The sequence below is a fragment of the Lepidothrix coronata genome, unplaced genomic scaffold, assembly GCF_001604755.1.
Source record: "Lepidothrix coronata isolate B3197 unplaced genomic scaffold, Lepidothrix_coronata-1.0 Scaffold10, whole genome shotgun sequence".
Classification (NCBI taxonomy): domain Eukaryota; kingdom Metazoa; phylum Chordata; class Aves; order Passeriformes; family Pipridae; genus Lepidothrix; species Lepidothrix coronata.
In genome coordinates, this window is record NW_016690190.1 from 831,945 (window position 1) to 855,462 (window position 23,518).

At 35.7% G+C, this 23,518-nt stretch overlaps 1 protein-coding gene across 1 annotated transcript in view; it reads left to right on the top strand.

The window, feature by feature from the left end:
- Positions 1 to 22,068, top strand: part of SLC41A2 (solute carrier family 41 member 2) — a 49,057-nt gene extending 26,989 nt beyond the window's left edge. The window contains exons 9-11 of the mRNA XM_017804837.1: positions 8,705 to 8,836; positions 9,867 to 10,015; positions 19,840 to 22,068. Coding sequence (XP_017660326.1) covers positions 8,705 to 8,836; positions 9,867 to 10,015; positions 19,840 to 20,025 — 467 coding nt within the window. The 3' untranslated portion in view covers positions 20,026 to 22,068. The remainder of the gene's footprint in view (positions 1 to 8,704; positions 8,837 to 9,866; positions 10,016 to 19,839) is intronic.
- Positions 22,069 to 23,518: the final 1,450 nt, after the last annotated feature.

Genomic DNA, 23,518 nt, shown 5'->3' on the forward strand with positions numbered 1-23,518 from the left:
TTCTACTCCAGTACAGTACCAAAATAATTCTGGATTTTCTCTATAGGTTCCCTTATTCTAGACTTGTTACCTACAGTGGATACAGGTCTGGTGGACACATGCCTTTCTCGAGGCCTCGTGTACTTTCCAAATGTTGCAGTAATGATGGTCTTTTACCCTGCAGCAATTATGGACTGCTCTTGTCAGTGGAATTAGGCATCCTATTGGATTGCCTGTCTGTTTACATTTTACCTTTTTGTCATTTTTAGCTAATGACTGGACTTAAGTAAATAATTTTAATTGCTAAGAATGACAACTTACTATTAACATGCCTCTAGAGGAAAGAGTAAATATACTGCTTTATTTCTTGTTTTCTTTCATATATTTTCTTTCATAAATTTATCGACAGAATTAAGGCAACGCACATACATTCTTTTGAACTGTCTTTATAGGAAAAGAACTAGCCAAAAGCTGTATAGCCCTGGATGTTGAGGTGATAGGTCAAAAGATCTTTGAAGAATTAGGCATATGGATGAGAGGGAAAGCTGGGGCAGGCAGGGAAACAAAGAATCTTTCCAGGAGACATGATTGACTCAGAATTCTAAGGATAGAGGCATTTCTATTGGAAAATATAGAGAAAATATGTTCTGTGTAGAGGATGCAGAATGGATCTGGTTTATGGTACATCTCCTGGAAAAGGAAGTTGTAGGTAGGTGATTTTTTTGTTGTTGTTAGGTTGTTGTTAGGTGTCGTAATTTTACTGACACCTTTTGATATTGCTGGTCAGTACAGTGTAGTAAACTGGGGTTTAGGAAGTCTTTCAGTCAAAAAAGCATGTCTATTGACACTCATTTACTGACATAAAAGGTGTGTTAAGTCACTTAACAGATGGCTTTTTAAATATTACTGTTGCAGAAAGTTTTCTTTAAGGGTGCTTTTCTGGCCTTAGAATTGTCATTGTAAGCCTGAGTAGTGACAGGAGCTGAGGGTTTTCCCCTCAAAATGCTTATAGATGCCTGTTTTTTTCCTTTTTTCTTCTAATGTTTGTTAACTCCTATGGCATAGAGAACCTGAAAAAAAAGCCAAAAAACCAACAGGGAAACCGGAAAGAAACATTGTATCGTACTGAGATTGTGTCCAGCCAAAATGTGATGACAGTGTAAATTTATCCAGGATTTCGAGGTGTCACTGTTTATTTCAGTGCCAGCTTCCATATCTCAAAAACCTGAATAGTACCTACTACGGAGTTATCAGTTGTTAGGCTTGCTGTGTGCACCATTAAGCAGCCTTTGGCCAGGTCCTGTCTAGATGGTTTGTGTATTCTTAGATGTGAGACAAGTTACTTTCATCATGTGTTACAGTGTGGAGCCATTAAATCTTTCAGTTTAAGAAATATTGGTCTGGAATTTGAGCAACCTCAGAGGTTCCCTATTAACAATAACTACAAATATTTTCCCAAAATATTAACACACTTTTTCAGCAGGCAGGCATTTATAGTCCATTTTACTGCTGGTGGCCTGAAGTATTTCACAACCGCTTTTCCATTTTCCCACTTTCAAACGCATTTATCGAGATGAATAATTATTTTTTTATTCTGTGGTTGGCTGGGTTAAATTGTATCTCTGCTTATTAAAAATAAATAGATCACTTTATTGTTTTAGCCACTGTGGCACTTACAAACTACTTGATACTTAGATGTCTGTTTGACGTACTGAAGTTCTGAACAAAATAGCTAAGCCCAAGAGTGACTGAGCTTCAGCCTAGATACTCCAGTTGATCATTATGTTTTCTAATGGATGAGGTGGTTAAAACTTGCAAATCCTCCTACAGCATCACAGTGTGTTGAATTTGACTCAGGAATTGCAATTTGCAAGAAACTGAGTTCCTTTGGCACAGAAGAAAGGTAATACCTTAAAAAATTATATGCTTCTGAATATGCAACAGAAATGAACTAAGTGCAGTTACCGGATAGAGCCACTTTCCTCTGAATTTTCATTGTGTGCTTAGACAAAACATTGTGAGATATCTTCTCAGTATTTGCATTTCATGAGTAACTGTGTAATAACCAACATATCAGTAGACTTCACCCTATTTTTATGCATCTTGAAGAATGGAGGTTCTGCAAATTAATTCTGAAAAATTATGGCCACTTGAAAATTGGAAATACTTTATATCAAGAAACTTGCCTTTGCAGGTGGTTCAGAGCAATACTCTAAGGGTAACACAAACCAATTTTAGTATTTCTTGCTCTTTGAGTGTATGTATTTTAAAATTATTTGCTATCTGGAGGAAAGAAATGTAGATCAAAGAATATGAGAAAAATATATGAGAAAATTTAACACAAAACTTAATGAGTATCAGTTGTCTAGGAGATGAAAATTAAGCTTATGTAAGGGTAAATTGAATGACAGGCTTTCAGGTATTTTGGAGAGATTTTGCTGTAAATTGTTTTGGAGAATAGGGAAAGAATGTACCCAGAGACCATTCCTCCTCAAGAAATAAAATGCATTTTTTAATAGCTATGCATTTTAATCTCTTTTAGGGTAGTTGTACTTTGAGTTTACTTTGAGTTACTTTAATTTACTCTGTAAATTACAAGGGAAAACATCAATGTACCTGTATGGCAGTAGAGCAATTTGGCTGAGCAGCAAAATAGTTTTTCTGCATCCTGAATTAGAAAAAATGTGTTAGTCTCAGAAGGCACCTATGCTTTACGAGAACTATTCAGTCTTTATTTTGGCATGAATAAGGAGGAGGGCTTTGATTTTTGACATTTACTTCTGACACATTATTGGGTGATAGTTTCACTACTTTTTAGTTCCTAACCTGCATGTGTAAACCTGTATATTCGATACTATTATAGACGTGTACTCTTTCTTGGAAGTCTTACTTGTAAATTTTTTAGAAGATCTCAGTAATCATTAGTTTTCACAACAGTTATATCCAGTTATATTTTCATTTTTTGACTGTCAAAGAACAATTTTTTTATTAGGGATAGGAAATAACTGATTTATGAGTCAATCAATCATAAAATGTAATACTTTACCTATATAATGTCGTCTTAAAGACTTATCTTAATAAACACCCATATAGGAAAAGTTAATATTTTCCATCTATGTTCCCCCCAACATTTTCAAGTATTAAAAGAAATGCTACAAAGTAAAATGGAAGATAGAAGAAATACGGGTGAAAAAACAACATAAATACGTAGCTATTTAAGGTAGATTTCTAATCTAAGTATTTCACTTGCATAAAACATGATTTTTTGAAGTTAATGCTAGAGTCAGGGCAAAAACTCATCTTGTATTTTCTGAAAGTTGATATGATTATTCAAAAATTTAGAGTTATGGTCACCATTGTAACTGAGATTCTTTTGCTTCCTTTTTGTTTCATTTTTATGATGCTAATGATGAACTTCAAAAAAGACTAATTGGCAAAACTGACTGTCTTGAACTATGGATTGTGTTCAGGAGTGTGCAAAAGTGAAAATCTTCTTGCCTTCCTTCTCTTGATAGATTTACAAGAAAAATTAATTTGGGGATTATGTTGACCTGACTCTCTCCTTATGTAGATATTAATTGATTTTAGTCCCATTGCAGAGGCTGCGTTTTAGGTGCTTGGGAACAACATGGTATTCTGTTACTGCTTAATCTCTCTCCACAGAACTGGAGTTCTAGAAATCTTTAGTCTTAATGATTTGGTTTGTCTGTTCTTACACAATTATTTGTGTGCCCTATCATGCAACTGTTTATAGTCTTGTGAATATTTATGGCACTGGTCATTAAAGCTGAGTATGTTTGCTGAAACACAATTGGGAGGAAGACCTGGATTTATTTACTTCTTTCTAAAATCACAGAAGTATTTATGTTGGAGAACTTTTGAGATCTAGTCCAATGCTCTGCTTGAGCAGGGTCCAATAGAGCAGGTTGAGTTTTGAATATCCAGTAGAGTTTTGAATATCCCCGTAGATGAGACTCCACAATCCCTCTGGGCAGCCTGTTCCAGAGTTTGACCACCTTCATCATAAAAAAACGAAAAAGGGGTTTTTGTGTGCAGATGGAATATTCTGTGTTTCAGATTTTTTTATTGCTTTTTGTCCTGTCAGTGGGTACTAGCAAGAAGAGTCTGGCTCCCTTGCCTTCATCCCTCATCTCAAGTATCTATACACATTCATAAGGTCTTCCTGATGAGCCTTCTGCAAGCTGAACAGTCACAGGTCTCTACCTCTCCTCATATATAAGAGGCTTCAGTTCCTGTGAGCCTGTGTTGGACTCACTCCAGTCAGTCCATTTCTTGTACTGGGCAGCTCAGAAATGGGCATGGTACTGCAGTTGTGGCCTCACCAGTGCAGAGTACAGGGCAAGCATTACCTCTTTTGGCATGCTGGAGATGCTTTTCCTAATGCAGCCCAGGATGCTGTTGACCTTTGCCATGAAGGTGGATTGCTGTGTCATGATCAACTTCTTGTTCTTCAGTACCCCCACATCCTTCTCTGCAGACCTGCTTTCCAGCCTGAACTGGTGCATGGGGTTATTCCTACCCAGATGGAGCACTTTGCATTTCCTTTTGTTGAATTTAATGAGATTTTTCTTGACCCAACTCACGAGCCTCTCCAGTTCTTTCTGAATGGCAGTACAACCCTCTGGTTTATCGATTACTCCTCCAAGTATTCCCTGGAAAAGTGTTTATCAGAACATACAGTATAATTTCTGAGGTAAAAAACAGCTCAGTGTGTTACTGGGAGCAGTGAATGATCTCAGACTTATCTGTGTCATCAACACCCCTCCAGCTTCCCTTAACTTCTGGGTTGTTTTTACCTGTACTGAGGGTTATGAGGTATGGATTTGCTTTGAAGTATTTTTTAAGATGCATTGATGTAAAGTACTTTTAATGTGGTTTTCCAAATAGCCTAGTTACTTCTATTATTAGAAAAAAGTCCTTTTTCCAGATGATGATTAATAGAATCACCCCCGTAGGCCTGTTTGCAAATACGTGACATGGTTTTGGCTCTGCTTTGAGTATGGTTTTTGTGCTTGTTAGACAAAAGAGCTGTGATAACAATTTTCAGAAGAAACATTCCTGCTTAGCCCTTAACTGCCTTGATAAAATGATGAGGTTTTCAATTTTCTTTTAAGGTTGTAAGTCAGCGTGACATTCTTCGCACTTTAGCAGACAGCGACTCTTCTACTTATTGACAAAGTAGCACTTTCATATTGAAGTTAAACACATTTGCTGTTCTGAGAGGAATGAAGTAACAGTTGCTGGATTTTACTTTTGAAATAAATTGTTTTCCCGTGTTATAGTTCTTACAAGAGTGAAAAGAAGCTAATGAAGTTGTGTCTTTGCAAATTTAGTATTTATTATGATGACTGCAATAGGAGAACAAATTTCTGGATTAATTAGTGTTCGTGGAAACAGTCCTCATATATGTCTACAGAGATTTTAATAATATGAGCAGCTACTGAGCACGTGACCATTTTATGCATTCAGAAGATGTTGAGAAGTTATCAGTTTTGTGTATTGACATCTTGTCAACCTACACGGTTTTATCTGTGTTCTGTTTCTTGCAGGGATCTGATTAATCTGGTATAGCTGAGATGGTAACTTCACATGCACAGTAGCTGCTGTTACCAAACAAACTGAGTCTCTCTGTACATACCAAAGTGATTCATTCAATGCAAGCACAGCTTTATTCTCTCCATTTTCCCTCTGCTTTCCACAGCATCATCATGCCTTTTCTGTGTCGCTGAGCTACTGGCTGAGCAGGAGGCATCATGCCTAGCTCCAAGCTAGGTGCTGACTGGCCAGCTGGCACACTTATGCCCTTAACTGTACAACTCATATTACTGCCTTTGTCTCACTGAGGGCATGGGTTTGAATCTTTCCCTTTATGTACCTAGCCACTGTTTTCTTTTTTGGTAGCTTCTTTAACCATACTTGGAGGTAGTTAGCATCTCTATCCTTGTGTCAGACGTGGCTAAATTTGGCCCAAAGGTTTAAAAATAATTAGGAGAATTGGTAGTGAATAGGCAGAACTAAAAGACAGTGTCACTGCTGCTGCCCATCACAGTACATTGTCAGCTGGTTGAGAGTGGATGCATGGATTCTAAAAGAACTTACACTTCACTACACCTGCCTGTCTTTTATGAGTTAAAATGATACCACTAATGCTAAATTATTGAGACTCAGACAAATGCAATTTAAAATAATTTTGTTTAACATACAAATATTGCATTTTCATTTAGCTAAAATACATTGTATATGTTCAACTTAGCTGTAATTGGTTATTCTGGAAATCACACTCCACACTGGATGTTTTGGTTGGCATGTCAGCTTCCTTTGCAGAGCAGATATCACTGCTTTTTTCTGGTGTTCCATGGCTGGCCAGTTTGTTTTAGAATCACATTTAAGGCTTTTCAGTAATTTCCTGTTAGCTACGTGAGCAATAGGGCTTGGGGCATACTTTCTCTAAACGATGGTTATAAAAGTGAAAAGATTTGTGATTAATAGATGTCCATCAAAGGATTGACAACCAATCTTACACCTTCTTTTACAGACTTGTCCCTGTTGTCCAGACAGTTTTTTTAAGCACCATTTCAAGTGGTCAGATTTCCCTTTTCCTTAATTCTTGTATTTCAGTCGGTTTCCCTTGTTATTGACTGGGCAAAAACGTCCAGATCGTCTGTCATGTCTCTGAGTGTCTGAATTCGTTGAAGGAAATAATTATCAGTCACAAGAGGAAATTACATACATCCTAGGAAATACTTAAAATCTAGGGGGTTTGTGCCATCGTGTTTTGCAGTTGCATTGCTACAAAACTCAAAACAGGCCTATTTACTTCCATCTTTTATTTGATTTTGTAGTGTTATAAGAGATATAGTGAAGAATAGTTTACTATTTCTTTAATATTGTTTTGAATATATCAGTTATTGCAGTTGTTAACCTGCTTGTAATAACCCAGATTGCCTTTATGTTCTCTTTTTTAGCAGAAACTGTTTCATATTTTGCAGTCATATGGCACCATCCCCAGCTTTGTAGCTCTATTAGGAAGCAGTTTTATATAACAGCTTTTTTATAATTCAGTCACAGAAATTATCTGATCCCCATCCAAATGTGGTGCATTGGTACTTAATTTTTTTGTCTCTCTTTACTCAGAAATCTCTAATTGTTCTCGATGAAAGAACAGATTTGGCGCCCTACTTAGGTTGGTTTTAATCTGTTTAAACCTCTTTTGTAGTTTAGATAATTCCCTTATTTTACTACTTTTTCTGAAAAAAAAAAAAAGCTACTGTTATTTTAATTTTCTTTGCAAACTCTGACACAACTTTCTGGTAGTTCATATCTTGCCCCTCTATCTCCTGACTGGGAACATGCATGTCCTGATTTGTATCTGAAGCTTGTTACTTAAAAGATCTACTTCTGTGTTAGATTCAGCCATTTACTGTCTTTAAGCAGTGGTGAGGCAGAAGTTCTTTGAGTTCTCAGTATTAGATCCCTGTGCTAACCACTCCATAGTCACCAAAAGAATTTGGGAAATAGTGTCTTCTGATCACCACAGGTATCTGTTCTTCACCCAAAGCCCTAAACATCAGATAAACAAATTAATTCAACTATGATAAACAGGTACTTTCTCCTTCTGAAGCAGAGTCAAAATCTGCATTATTTCTGCTTCTTCTCAGAGCAGCCCATTGCTGTGTAGAGCATCTGAAGGGGGGGAAAAGAAGCAGCATGTACTTGATATGCAAGTAGACAACTTGAATATAATAACTAAGAGGATTTTATGTTGTTGCTTCTTGTCACTACATTCTACAATGTAGATATAAAAGCTTGGTTTAGTTTTCTATTCATCGAAGTAAAAATTCATAGAACATAAACCAGCCCATATTGGAAGGAACCTTGAAATGTCATCTGGTCCAACCTTTTGTGGGAAAGGAGCCTAGATGAGATTATCTAGCTCCCTGTCCAGGCACATCTTGAAAACCCCCAATGAAGGGACTCCACCATGTCCCTGGGGTGGTTGTTCCAGTGAATGACTGTTTTAACTATAAGAAATTTCTTTCTTATATTGCAACAAAAGCTCTTCTTGTGCAACTTGAGCGTGTTGCCCCTTATAAAAAAGAAAGCAGAATCTCCATCACTACCGTTGTCTTAAAAATCATCTATTCAGACACATATCTTGTTCTTTCAACCTGAATTATGAGTGACAGAAGACTCTAGTTAGTCCTGCTCTGTGTCAAAGGGGAATGTATATATTAACTCTTGAAGTAATTTCCAGTCCTGTGATTCTGTGTGTGAAATCTGCTTTTATGCTGGTGGTACTGAGTGCATCTGCTTTTGTAACTTATATCTGCCAGGTAATCCAGCAGGGGCACAACTGTGCAGTACTTCTGCTGTTCCAAGAGGGATTTCCAAAAAGGAGCAATAAAAGGGAGTTTCATCTGTGAGAAAGCATAAGATTGAAGCTTTTGGAAGGTTTGGAATTTTTTGCACTTGCAGTGATTCAAAGCTGATCTCCAAATATCCAGTGATACACCAAACTGTAGCCCAAGTTTTTTTAATGCTTGATGTTTGCCTGTCTGTACATTCTAAAGATATTTCTCATTTTGATTTTGTACATAGGGTACTGTGGTAAACATAGAGGAATTTGGTAAATTTGCAAAAATATTGCCTGCTAGAGGAAAAAAAATAGTTGAAAACTTTTCATTTGTTCCCTTCTGCATTTCAGGTATTGGTGGTAATCTAGTAGCTATTCAAGCTAGCAGAATTTCTACCTACCTCCATTTACACAGCATTCCTGGAGAGCTGCCAGAAGAAGCCAAGGGTTGCTATTACCCATGCAGAACATACTATGGTACAGGTATGGATTAGTCAGTTAAAACTACTGTCTCTCGTCTCCTCTTTACCCCTGTGTGCCAGGCTGTACCACCAATGAGGAATGGCAATGGACTGAACTGGCTGTGTGCAGTTCAAAGGCAGCAGAGGCTTCACAGTTTCCTTTCTCTGCAGCTGTTTGCCTGTGAGAATCTCAAGGAATTCCTGGAGGAGGCAAAGAGTAGGGAGGAACACAGAGCAGGGTGTAACCCTGGCAAGGTTTGAAGATAAGGGCTGATGAGGCAGGATGCCACTCAGAAAGATTTCAACCTTCATCTGTCCTAAGCTTGTCTACCTGCTCCTAACTTTTGTCATTTACCCCTAGAAGTACAAACCAATTTCCTGTCAGGACTGAGCTTTATAACTAACGTTATTACTAAGCCAAATCCCTGATTTCCATTTCCAATTTCCCATTTTCTTTCTAGATTCTTGCTTCACAGCTTATTCCTCCCCTGTATTTCCCACTTTCCTAATGATGTAGTAACTGTGGTGAAATGTGATGTGTCAACACCATGTATTACACTTTAATATTTATTAAATTAATTGGAACAGATCTGAAAGTGGTAAATGGGGGATTACTTTTCAGAAAAAAAAAGTGAAAAACTTTTCTAAAAAGTATTTTTAGAAAAAAACTTTAAAGATTGTCTTGAATTTGAAGTCCGAAAGATTGTCTTTCCTAGAAAGATTTAGGAGGTCTCTGCAGCTCCAAAAATGTAGATGGTATTACGTGAGCACAGAATGAAGGCAGACAGTTCGCACCCTCTTCTGGAAGAGCTCTGCTTACCTTTTCTGATAGACCCTAGAGCTGTCTTTTTCCCCCACTGTGAAATTCCTCAAGGAGTCTTTTAGTGGAAAATAATGCCTGCTGTTCCATAGTTCCATAGTCAATGCTGTGGAATTCCAAAACCATTTTCTTTTTATATTAAAAAGAATAAAAATCTGCTATAGTAATTGAAGACCTTAACCAAGTTGGTTTTGTTTGTTTGTTTGTTTGTTTGTTTGTTTTTTTATTGTAGAGGTAAATAACAAATCAGCCCAAGTTCTGCTTCTTTTGGTGATTCCTGGACACCTGATTTTCTTGTACACTATCCACTTAATGAAGAGCGGACATACTTCCTTGACCCCTATCTTTATAGCAGTATATTTGTTTGCAGCCCTGCTACAGGTAAGAACAAGTACAACTTGCAAATGCTTGTATAAAGTCAAGTGCTTGAAGAAAACCATGCTTTTTTTGATATCTAAAATCTCATGGATGAGATACAAGGAGATATGGGTTAATACAGGCTTTCAGCACAGCTCTGAAGTAACTAATTATCTCCACATATATGCAGCGTGCACAGGTGTATCTGTATTGTGAGTGCTTTCCAGAAGACACTTGACTGCATTTTTTCCCAGTCATGCATCTTTCACATTGTTCTTGGAACCATTGCATCTAAACTCCATGTCATTTTAATCAACCAGAGGAGAAATAGAAAGAAAGAACGGTAGCATTTATGAGTAATGAATATATCGAGGAAAACTCTCAAAGAAATCTCCTAAAGTGGTTCATGTTACTGCTTTAGTTAACGTAGTCCAGTAGATAAGAATGCTACAGCTTCCTTGGTGTGTTCTTAATATTTATTAAAGTTTAAATTAGTCTGACAGTGAACACCATACAAGAAATTTTAATTGCATTTATTGTCGAACTTTGTTACATTATTTTGGCTGGTCTTACCTGGTGGTATGTTCATACCCAGCAAGGGCAGTTCTTGAAAGATGCCTTTTGAAATAGCAGTGTCTCAAGGTGAAATAATTTCACTTTGAGAAATCTTTAATACAAAATTAAATCTTTTTATTAACGCCACAGCCAGTTTTTAGCTATAACATGGCTGAATTAACTATAATATTTCACTGCACCTTAAAACCAAAAATTGACTGTTCACATTACACAGTTAAAGTGTAGTTGAAATATCCATAATTTAAATATACCTACTGCTTCTAAAAACGTGACCACTTTAGTTTTAAAATACAGACAATATTATCAGCAGTGAATCCTTAATAAAATTATGATTTTTAATGTTCTGAATTTCTCTCTATGTTTATCATACTGCTATTTCAATAAGGACAGGTTTCAAAAACTGTTACCATTTCATATGAGAATTGTATACCTTTTTGGTAAAACAGCACTGGTAACATTCCAACCCTTGAAAATGAGAGTGTCATACTAAAAGATATGTATTACTTTTCATTTTCCTCTTACATAATATTCCTAGTTTCCAGCCTTATTGCTCCTTTTATAACGTGTTTTCCTGAGGAAATGATGCTATTCCTTCACTCTAGCTGTTCTGTCTGTCTGTCCTTTCTGAGAACTTTTGAATCCTCTGCTCCATTTCAGTCAAGTTTATCTAAATCAAGCTCTCTCAGTGGTAATAGGTTCCTGTAATCTTGAAAACAGGTTGGGGCAAGAGTCCCTGTTAATGCCTCTGCTGAAGGTAAGAGGTACTGAATGCAGTGTGATTTCAGCCATTATTAAACTTTAGACATATCACATGGGAATCAAACTGAATTCATAAATCTAGTCCTCCTGCTCACAGAACTGCAATCGTAACATATTTAGGGACACAAATCTTTCCTTCAGCAGCAAGGGGTACAGTAAAACTTGAGAAATGCAGAAGCTCACCTGAAAACCAGTCTAAGACATTATGACAGGACTTTCAGATCACACAGTAATTCAGACCTAGCATCAGGATGTATAGACATGTAAAGTTGCTTTTTCATAAATTCATTATATGATTAGAATATTCAGTTTTGCAGCCAAGCATATCCATTGCAGTACATAAGGCCACACTTGACTGTATTGATTTTTCACTTATAAAGCAGACATACAGCTTTTTTCGTTTTTTCCCCTGCTCCCTTTTATAGATGATTTTTTGTTCTTTATCTTCAGTCTTTAGCCATAACAGGTGTTTTAGATGTATTTACTCGGAACCTGAATAACAGTGTTGCGCACTATAACTTCTCATGGGTCTTGACGTATTTACAGTTTGAAACCCCATGGTTTTAAAGACCTTCTGAAAATATTTAATAGATTCCTTTCCCCATTCTAATTTTTCTGTTGTTTTTCTAGTAGTGATTATTGTAGTATTGCATACCTCTAATTAGAGCAAATTCAAAAATTTTGGACAGATAATTCTTGCTTTAATTCTTAAATCTTCAACATATTTGATTTACCTGTCAGTCTGAGGTGCTTCCATACTGCGATTGGTTGCTTTTAAGTTTCTCCTTTCTCAGGGAGAACACTTCAATATTTGTACTCATTCCTCTTCCCTTTTTCAGTGACTTCATCTATGCACCTGGATATAGTAAAGAACAGTTTTCAAGCTGCCATTTCTTTTGGCATAATCTAACATCTACTGATCTCATTTTTCCAGAATTCTTTTATATTTTTGTCCTCCCAATGAGACCTCTTCCAGTTCTGCTGTAAAACTGAAAAACCTCACAGCTAATTGTCTCAATTAACAACAAACCAACTCCATTGTCAGTCTTTTGATCAGTTGGAGAACTGCATTCTAGGCCTGTTTTATAATATATTGGGCTTTGTATTTATGTTCACTTTGCATGGAAGGCATATGAAAATGGATGTCAAAAATTGCAATACTGCTTGCAAGCTTTATCTTTTATGTTTGAGGTGGTAGATGATAATTTAATAGAATACAGTGATTCCCAAAGGTAAGAGTTAATTATTGTCATTCTTGTGTTTGAGGAAGTTTAATATGACTACTTTGACCTTTGCCATTCCTTAATTATATTGAGCTGGGGGGCAGAAAGGGGAGATGAATAATAATTATGGCAATATACCTCCTATTTATATCTTTCTCACTATGTTAAAAAAAATAATGCTAAATTAAAAAATAACAGCAGCAATGAAATGGATTTTCTGTTTTTAAAATTCAAGTGACTGCTGTAAGATGTAAAATTATTTAATGACATACCTTACTGTGGACTGAAATAGATCATTAATTGACTTCAAGATCTGTTTATAATCTCTGACTGTCCAGCTCTGTGTTTGTTTAAAATGGAGAGAAAGGGGCTAGATAAATGGCAAAAGTAGAACTGGAATGTTAGAATAAATGGGAAAAAAATCAAGAAAATGTTAACGCAAAGACATTGATTATTACTTTTATATTTTTCTCTTCTTCTCTCAGTTTATGCTATTCCACATTATCTCTACAGTAAAATTATACATACATATGAATTCTATTTGGCATTTTAGCATGACTTTTTCAGATTGTCTGTAAACTTCAATATGCATTCGAAGGTAATAAAATGGAATTAATTTCCATTGAAAGTTCTATGCAGTATTACTGGAGTTCCAGTCAGAGAGTTAACTTCATTTTCATCCAAATCTGATACTTTCATTGTTTGACTTCTGTTTTTTCACCACCCACGCCTACCAGCTCCTTTCAATTCTTCTCCCTACCTGTTCTGAGATATTTGTAGATATTTTCTCCACACCATGCCATTTCATTGAAATATTTATGGAACAAACATAACTAATATGACATGATGAACATTATCAATAGTGTAATTTAGTTATTATTGACTGAAAATATGCTATGTTGTAAAACAAAGTACAGTTTCTCTGAATATGCAGTTGTTTCTAAAAATCAGTAAATTAAGATATTTTAAGTAGTATAAGTATCCATACTGTTATGGTCTTCATTGTTTCTGATTCTCTTTGGATGAAACAGTTTTGGGTTTCTACACTTAAGAAAACCCAGAAAGTATTTTATTTTATTATTTTTTTTTATTTTAGTGTTCCTAACTCTAATAGTACAGTTGTTTTTCTTCATTAAATTAATACATATTCTTGAAATGTTCTTAAATTAGATTTATAAACTGATTCTATTGAAAGCCAAGGCTGTACTCCCTTTACCTTAACTGCACAAATATTTCTATTAATCTGCATTCAGCTAAAACTTTTAAGCTAGAGTTCGAAAGGTCTGAATTAACTCTGTAGTGAAGAGCCTGTTCTGTGTTTATGAATGACAGCACCAGGGGAAAATACAAATAAAAAATGTTATGAGGAAAGTATACCCTCTAAGCATGTAGGGTACTTCACATAATGCAGCGTACAGTATCTGGGCAAGCCAATGTGCCTTAATGAAAACCAGTATAATGATTTTAAATGTGTTTTGGATTTGGTGAGTGGCTTCTATTTAAGAGGAATACTCTTTCCTTGAAAATTTTAGAAGAACAAGTCACAGACAAACATGTACCAGTACACTGCACTGCAGTTACAATATGGGATTTGAGCAATAAAGATTATATTAATTGGAGAACAGTCCTCCTCTTATACCTCACAAAGGCACAGGTATTTTTTAACTGTATGAGGCTGTGCACTGAGCAAAGTTTCATCCTCTGTCTTGTCAGCCTGCAGGAAAGTGAGAGCAGCTCTGGAGTTGCCAAGCCGTCAGTCCTGGCACAGGGCTCGGAGCATTCAAAGGCAGCCTCTGTTCTGCATGTTCTCACTGAGCCAGTAAAACGCCCTCTAAGGAATTTTCACACCTACTAACCAAATCTGAACACACAGTTATGTTTAAGACTCAGGGAATAAACAAACAATAGGAGATTCCCAGAGCTATTACCAGGCAAATAAGTAATTCCAAAATTCTTCTTACCCAACGAAGGTCAGATGTGTACAGCTGTGAACTCACTTTTGCAGTTCTTCAGGGCTGTTTGGGGCAATAGAAAACCAAGAATTCAGCACTGCTCATAACAGCTCCCTGCTCACATCAAAAATATTTTCGATTTCTCACTAGTGTGAGGGTTCTAATGATGGTATGGGCCTCTTTAATGTGGAAACATAGCTCATGGGATACTCTGTACATAATAGAGAAATAAGAAAGGTTGTGTTTATAGACAAAATATTGATACACTTTAAATAGTACTTTTTCTAACAGGAAAGGTTACTTCAGAAAGATAGAGCATATAACTGCTAAAGAGACCGTGAATTATGGAAACTAAAGTCCAGATCTGGACAGCTCTGTATATTCAGTGCTTTCTCATTGCAGTATGACAAGCAGACTTGCCAGATTCATTGAGATGTGAATGTGGGTATCAACCACTCCTTCTCTTCCAGTCATGTTACTGTCTGTGGTAGAATCCTGGCTCCTACTGAATCGTTAGCAGGGATATATAATTTTTGCCTTCAGAAGGCTGATCTCCAAGTGCTTATGTACGTTGCATGACACTCTGAGTTGTGCTACAGCTAATGCAGGCTGAGCATACCTGAACACTTACTGGTCTGGGTTATTTGGAAGTTATTTTGGTCAAACCAGGGTGTCTGGCAAAGCTACAAAGAAATCAAGATGGCAATCGGAAAAATTTGAATCAAACCGTGGAATAGAAAAGAAAGTCGCTTCCCACAAAGTTACATCAGTATAGTCAGATTGACTTAGAAACAACTTCAGTTTTTACTTCAATGAGGTTTTAGTTTTACATAAATGTGTGCTGTGCTGTCTGGGCACTTGGATACCTTTAGAGGAGCTAATACCACTTAGCTACAACACAAACAGCAGCAAGAAAAAACTTACTGTTCAGTGGTTTCTTTGCAGCCAGGCATTGAAGGAAATCTCTATATGTTTGGAGGAAATAGCGATTTGTTTCCCCTGGACATGATACACACCAGATATGCTACCTGAGAAAACTGGAGAAAAATGGCTTTTGAAAAACGTGTGTAGACCCTACTCTGAGAGTTCACTGACTGCAGATCTCTGTCTGTAGGCAGTGGAAACTCAGCAAGTTCAGTGTAGATCAGTTACAAGCACTTTGCAGTTACTACTTAGTTTCACATGAAGACATCAAAAGCCATTTAAAATTGGAGACGTGTAATACAGAATTTGAAAATTAACTTAATGAAGGGTCAAAACCACTAGAAGACTTAAACCATAAATCTGGCAAGAGTGACAGAGTGAAGACACAGTAGTCTTTAGAGATCCCTAACTGGGATTTTTTACTCATAATTAAAAACCAAATAAATAAACTTACCTTTGAATTTCATAGATTGGCAAGAGTTCTTATACAGTAATTACAAGATCTTTTCATAATTATGTTATAGATGAATTTTGAGTCAATATCATTTTGAGAATAAAGGAGACTTAAACTACATTTGAAGGGGTTACCTCAGTTTATTTGCATCTATGTTTCCTGTCTAAAGTAACAGTATGCAGCTATTTTGTAATGTACCTTCATATGGAAACAATTTAAGGTGAAATCAGCAGTACTAACAACAGGCAGGGTATCCTGTCTAAGGCATGCTAAATAAACTGCTAAGGGGTCTTTGTTCTACATACTAAACTTAGACTTGAATCTTGATAATGCTCATCTAGAAAAGCATATGCAATTATATAACCTAAATTTTAATTTTCCAGTTTGGTATTGGAATTCATTCATCACAGCGACTAACATATAAACCAGTGTAAAGGTGAATTATTCTAATCTGCTTTACAAATATTATGCATTTGAATGTTACAGTTTTATCACTGTGAATTTGACATGCATTCACTGATAAAATATGGACATGCCAGATGAATGAAACAATAAAAATATTATAGCATCCTGCAACTTATTAATTAGGCTATAGGAAGCTTAGACAGTAGTAAGAATGTTTGGAAGAAGTTGTGCATCTTTATTTTAAATAATAGAGTTTTATTCTTTTCCCATTTCAGAAATCATAAGAAATTAATTCCATGAGAAAATGCAGATATGCTACATGAAAAAGATCAAAAATAACTTTCCTTAGCTAATCTTGTTGTTGTATCTAAAGACATGCAAAGAATGAAAGTAAATTTTGTGCAGAATAATGAAGAAAAAAACCCCTGCTTTTGTAGTGTATAATGTTCCCATTTCTAGTCGTGCAGTCATAAGATTTAAACTTTAAATGGTGAAGCTCACTCATATTTAAGAATTCATGTTCAGTTTCAGTTTCAATCTGATATTCATAATTTGAATCAGAAAATTCAATATTGAGAATTACTCTCTATTGCTGTTCTTTGTTGTAAAAAATAATACAGATACTTGTATTCCTTATTTTTAGATCCTTCATCATTAGTATTTGATAAAGAGTTCACTCTAGCTCTTTTCCTCCCTCTTATTCTTATTGCTGTATTCTGCTGCTTCTGTCTTCTGAGGACTTGTTTTGACAATGTGACTAAAGGGTCATTTTAGAAATGCAGTCTAAATCTGATCATGTCTTTAGTTTCATTTTCCTCAATTTTGATTGTGATTTTTTTTCCCAGAGGAATAATAATATAGCATGAACACTTAATTGTTCTCTTCCTCTGTATATTAAGTAATTTTAGCTCACATCTTGAACATGTTCTTCATGTTATTTCAGGCTTTTCTTATCACTTTTCTCCAGCTTTCATGCTAAACAGAACATTCTTTACTGTCTTAGTAGGCTTTTCTGTGATATTGGTCCCTTTATTTTTTCCCTGAAAACCAGCTGGTTTTCAGTTGGAAGTAGGAAGGCTTTCTTCTTCATAGCAAGAGTGCAGGGCAGAAGTACACAGAATTCATACTGCTGTGCCATCTGCGTTATTTTGCTGACATAAGTATCCATCACTGATAAATAAATCGTAGAAAATGTGAAGTGTTGTGTCTTGTTATGTCTTTTTAATGATTTTTCTCCTTTCTTTTTAATTGTCAGATCTTTGTGAGTGACTTATGATTTTAAATTCAAGACTGTCTTTCAGAAATTCAGCAAACTCATAGTAGGGTCCTTCTTTTTCCCCCCCCCCAAAATAATAGTTGATTACTTTGATTGTCCCCTCTTAACAGTGTTCTTAACAGCAAAATCTTACTGATGATTTAAGTCACAATGATTAACTCTGTCTTGCAGCACGAACTAATGTGGCCAAATAAGTAACCATTTCCACAGACTGAGCCCTATAATTCTTAAATGTTAGTGGGTTTCTAGCCATGCAAATACAGGGTGGATGATAGCATTATTCCCTCACAAAAATGAAGGCTGGTGAGCTGCATCCTCATAACATACTCTGTAAGCACTATGTCCTAATTTCTGTCATATATTGTTATAAGCATCAGTTAATATAATATGCTGTAACCTTTTCCTGTTACTTACAGAAGCCAGATGTGTTATAATTTGCGTTGTTTGTTGCACACCTGTAGGTTAATACAAGCACAAAGAATTGTTTGGGAAGGTTCACAGAAACTTAGTTTCCAAACTACCCATTTTTCACAGAAGTATAAGTCGGTTATTTCAGGGTGGAAAATCTATAGACAAATGAATGGTATTCACATTTTAAGAGTCAAAAGTGTATACTGCCATCTAAATTTTACTGTTTATGTTATGTCTAATTGGTTGTGTTGTATAAATGCAGTATATATTTTTCTTGGAATGAATGCTCTCATCTTCTAATGGAACATGCATAACTATTGTTGATGTGGGGTGCTACAGGGTCTTCTGTGCACATCCTGTAGGAGATGTTAATGTACAGGATCTCTTATAAACAGGCCTCTTTTTGTCTCTGTAAGAAGAAGGAGCTGACTTAGAGAATCTGATAGTCTTCCAAAGAAAACATCTGTTTTAAATATATTTGTTTGGATTCCAGTCAGTGCACCTAGGACTTGCATAATTAGCTTAGACTACAGAGTTCCCTTTTCAGAAGATACATTTATATAAATAAGCCATGCATTTTTCATTAAGCAAATACTCCTCCTTTTTTTTTTTTTAATTAGAAATTCAGGCTTGTATTTTAACATACACTTCTGCAAAGCAAATATTAATTGAGAAACTTTTTCAACACAATTTTTTGTATGACATTCATTTTGCTGTATTTATTATGGAGAAGCATCTTGCAACATCTTATCAATAAATGAGTGTATACATTTATAAGTATGCTTTTGATGCCAATGATTGATTTTTTACTAAATAAAATATAATATTATAGTTTTTATTACTTCTGATGCTGCATATTCCTTTAAATGTACATAGTGGAGTTCTTAAAAAATGAATTATAGGAGTAACTGTTTAAAGTTTACTCTTCTTAAAGGTCTGTTTAACTAAAAATACATAAAATACAGTGTTTATTTCATCTTAAGCAGCTCCTTAGAAGATACAAGAAGAAATGGAACTCAGTTAGTGGTCCTTTCTCCATTCATCTTGTGCCATGCTACACCACATGATTCCACTGAACCAGAATCTCTTATCATACAGCTGTGCAACATTAAAGGATTCCTTTTTAAAATTGGATTAATGATTATGCATACCTCTGGTATTAAGATCAAGCTTCTCAAATGTTCAGACATTCACAGTTGGGAATGAAGTCTTTTACTTTGGGACAAATTCAGCCTGGAGTGACAATTTCATAATATATATTGCAGGTGTGCCTTATTACAGAGGTGCTGAAGATGGTATTTCAGGCATAAAAGTAGGTTCTAGGCCATTTTTGCAGTTCATACAACCCAGAGGAAACTTTTCTTAATTTGACCTGCTATTCTTTATATCACATCTGATTTCAGGTCAGTGCTACATCTGTGGAAACAGGAGTTAACCTGGGTTGAGTGTATTCATGTGGAGCGACATGATTTGGTTCTGACAACTCAAAGCCTCACTTAGGCTCTCTCTGTACAGAGCAATGTGTTATGTGAGAAGTGCAGTTCCATGTGTGGTTGGACTTTTTGCTTTTTCTTTCCATTTTTCAGAAGTCCTCAAGCATAGGCTGGGTGAAGAATGCTGTCAATAATTTGATATGTTCCTTTCAGCTGTGCATGTGATTGACTTTGAGAAGTTGGCTAAGTGTCCCTCTCTCTAGTTGTGGGGAGTTTGAGTCTGAAATTCATTTATATTAATTACTTACATTTTTTCAAAAGCAATTGTATACAATAATTCTGTGTAGTAAGGAGACAATAATGTTGGCTGTTGACTTCCTTTTGCTGTAACTTATGTAATAATAATACAGATTTTGTTTGTTTGATGTTATGTAGGTGTTTACTCTGTTATGGATTGCTGACTGGATGGTGCACCACTTCTGGAAAAAAGGAAAAGATCCTGACAGTTTTTCTATACCTTATCTTACTGCACTGGGAGATCTGCTTGGAACTGCCTTACTAGCTATAGGTTTTCATTTTCTGTGGCTCATAGGTGACAGAGATGGTGATGTTGGTGACTAATTATTCCAGTGGATGCAATGACTTTTTCTAGAATATTGACAAGACTGATCACTCCACTTGAGGGTCCTCAAAGTGACTGTTCCATTTGGTCTAAGTAAATCCAGTTGACACAGACATAAAACAGCCTTAATGATTTTAGTTTGGTTTGCATTTAAAAACTTGGATGGAACTAGGATACTTCAGACCTGTATTCCAAAACCAAGGTGAATTGCTGGTAATCAAAGACATCTGAGTAGACACAACAAGGGGTGGATCAATCCTTTATCAAGTTTTAAATTTTTAAAAGATCTGGTCTTTTAAAAGAACAGTTCCTTACCTGTATTGTGAACCAGAAAAATCTCTAATTTCTCATTCAGTGGTGACAAAGAAAAGAGTAAGACCTAATCAGTGTCTTACCTTGTCTTTCCCTCCCAGGGACAAAGTGGGTATATTTTTTCATTTTGCCACAAGAGTGGCAGGGTAGACCTCAGATTAATTCATTTTCATAGACATTACCTGAATAGTTGATGTATTCTTATCTTGCAGTTTCAGTGCTGTAGCTCTCTGACCATTGTGGACTTGATTTCAGTAATGACTATTATGGTGATTAGAACCCTGAATGTCCACACATGTTGTCACAAGCTTTATTTTCTGTATACTAACATGCCCATCAGCATTTATAAAATTAGGCACTTGAAAAGTGTCTGCAGGGCTGAGCCCTTTCTTTTTGTGCTAAAAAGAACAACCTAATTATTTTGCTGTTGTGATTTATTAGAACAAGAAAGTAGTAAAGACAAATAATGTGACACTGACTTGACCAATAATAATGGATGAATGATTAAAACTCCTTGTGTTGGAAAGTGTATGTTCATTTAGCAACTGAAAAGATGTTTAACTAACTGATATTAATGGTGTTGTGATGGCCAGTATCCTGATTTTAATGAAGTATTTAGAGGTGTTGATTTAAGTGTAAATACTGATCCCTGCTTAAAACTCGAGGTATAAAAGATGAAGTTTCTTTTTTAGGCACTTATGAAGTTACATAAACTTCTCAAATTCTGGAGCTGTGTCATCCATTTCTAAGCAGAAATCTCTGCTAACAGGGGATTTGCTTTCAAACTGTGAAAGTAATATGGTCAATGAGGAAAATAAGGTTTCTGAATTATTTCTCCTATTTGTAGACCTCAATATTTCAAATAATACATTGATCATGACAACTTTGGTTGCCACTTTGAAAAAAAAGGTACTAATTGCTCTGTTTTAAAATCTAGTGGGAAATCCTCACAGCATACATTTTTCAAGGCTATAGCATAAATCCTAAATGCATAATTAAATAAATCATATTTTAAATGTTGTGATTGAAAGTTTTAAATTTTGATATTTAAATTAGATGACTAAATCCATATATCAGCATATGTTTTAATCCTATAGTCATGTGCTTTATACATACAAATCCTTTTTAATTTGATGGACCTACTCAGATGAGTAGATTATGTGGGTGAGTGTTAATAGGACTTCTATAGGTGTTGGTCACCTTAAACTCTTTGGCAGTTCAAAGTGTTTGCAACTTTGAAAATTAAACCAGCTATTCAGTGCCTACACGTGGATTTAGATGCCTGGATTTTAGCTCCCTCATTTAAACACTTTTATTTAAGCTTTTTCTTACAGTTATGATAATATAGTTGTTTGAATGAATCATATGTATTATGTCTTTTATTATGTGAGAGAAAGATGAAATCTTTCTAACTTCGGATTCTCTGACTTTTCTTAGTTTGTATTAATGTTATTTAAAATAGTTTCTTGTATGTAGCATTGCGGGAAATACTCCTATTAAATAGTTTAAATGGAATAGATGTAACTCATTTTTAATTTTGTTTTCAATAATGGATATTTATTTTTGATGCAAATGTAGATGCAAATTTTTTTACTTCTGTTAGAACTGCCATCTGAATCAACTAAACTGGCATTTCAAGCACCTATTAGAGTTACTGGATTTTACGGTCATTTTTAAATGAATTGCAGGATTCTTAAAAATTAAAATTTCTTGAGATACTTGTAATCTGTGCTTATCTGATGGGTGAAGGTGTTGTAGTATTTAGTCATGGCAGTATCATTAGTGTGTTACATATTTTCCTAGTAAATAGGCAACTGTTGGTACAGTTTGCTGACAAATGTGTGAATGTTTAGATCCCCAGTCTGGGGGAGAAATGTTACATGGGTCAAATTCAGTCAAATTTGAAAAAGGGAAATATGTTGACCAACTGGAATAATCTGGGCTTGGAAACCATAAGTGATGGAAAAGTGTAAAGGGGAAAGTTCATTGCATAGTTGAGAGAGCAAAACCCATATTGTGGGAAAGAAAAAGGTGCAAACTTTCACACAGCATTCATTATGAGAGGCAGGAGCAAATAGAAGGAAGTTATTTGGAGAAAAGAATCAAAAGGCACAGCCAAACTTGTTTCTCAGGAAGGGAAGAAAAATATAACTCGTGTTGAAAGGACTTGGGGAAGAGGCGTAAAAAGAGATACTTTGGGGAATGGTGGAAGTGAGTGGGGAAAAAAAAGAATGCTCTTAGATATGATTAAAGAGGAGCTTGAGTGAGGAAAGAAGTATGACATTGATAAAACAGGGAGAGTCTTGACATCTGGAAGAACAAGATGTTAATAAATAATCTATGATGTGGAAAAGGGTTTGATTCCTATGTGGAAGGAGCATTTTAGAAACTTACAGGGTTTGCAAACTCTGCTACCTCGTGTTATGAAGGCAAAAAGCTCTTACCACTGACTTCTAGGGGGAGCAGTATTCCAGCCATGAGGATAATATGGGAGATGACACAAAAGAGTACTTGGATAAAAGAGAATTTTATCAAGTACTCAAAAACTATACTCCTTAAACCAACTTTAACTCTAGCCAAGTCAGCCTTTTCACAGTATTCCACCAACTTGATTTTTTAAACACAGCCCAGTACGAGTGAATTACTTCACTTGTGTGTGGGTGAGAAATGTTACTAGAAATTCTGTCAGAGACAAATCGTGTGCTTTTTGTACATTGAAAGGGACATCCTGAAATGTTATTCTGTGTCTTGTTATCGAAGCAGCCGTATTTTATAATCTGGCAGATAAAATGATGACTCTGTGTTAAAAATCATTAAGTGTTTTCCTTCCCTCCACCTGCTAGAAGATTCTTTCAAACCTTCCTTTATAATGTCCTGCCTAATTAGGGCTATGGCTGATTCACATCTATTTGCTTTTGTGTCAGCATGGAGCACTTTCTTTGATTCTTGCTTATATCGGCTCATTCACCTCATTTAAGCTGTGGATCACCTTAAAGCTCCTCCTGCAACTTCTTGTACAGATTTTCAATCTGCTGATGAGCTGGACCAGCCAAAAGCTCCAGTTGCTTTGCCTTACAAGTTACTGTCTATAATCTGATGCTGAGTAACTCTTGGAGTTCTCTTGTTTGGTCATTCTTACTGTCTGCTGGGTTCTTTTTCTCTGCTTCAGAAATATCTCTA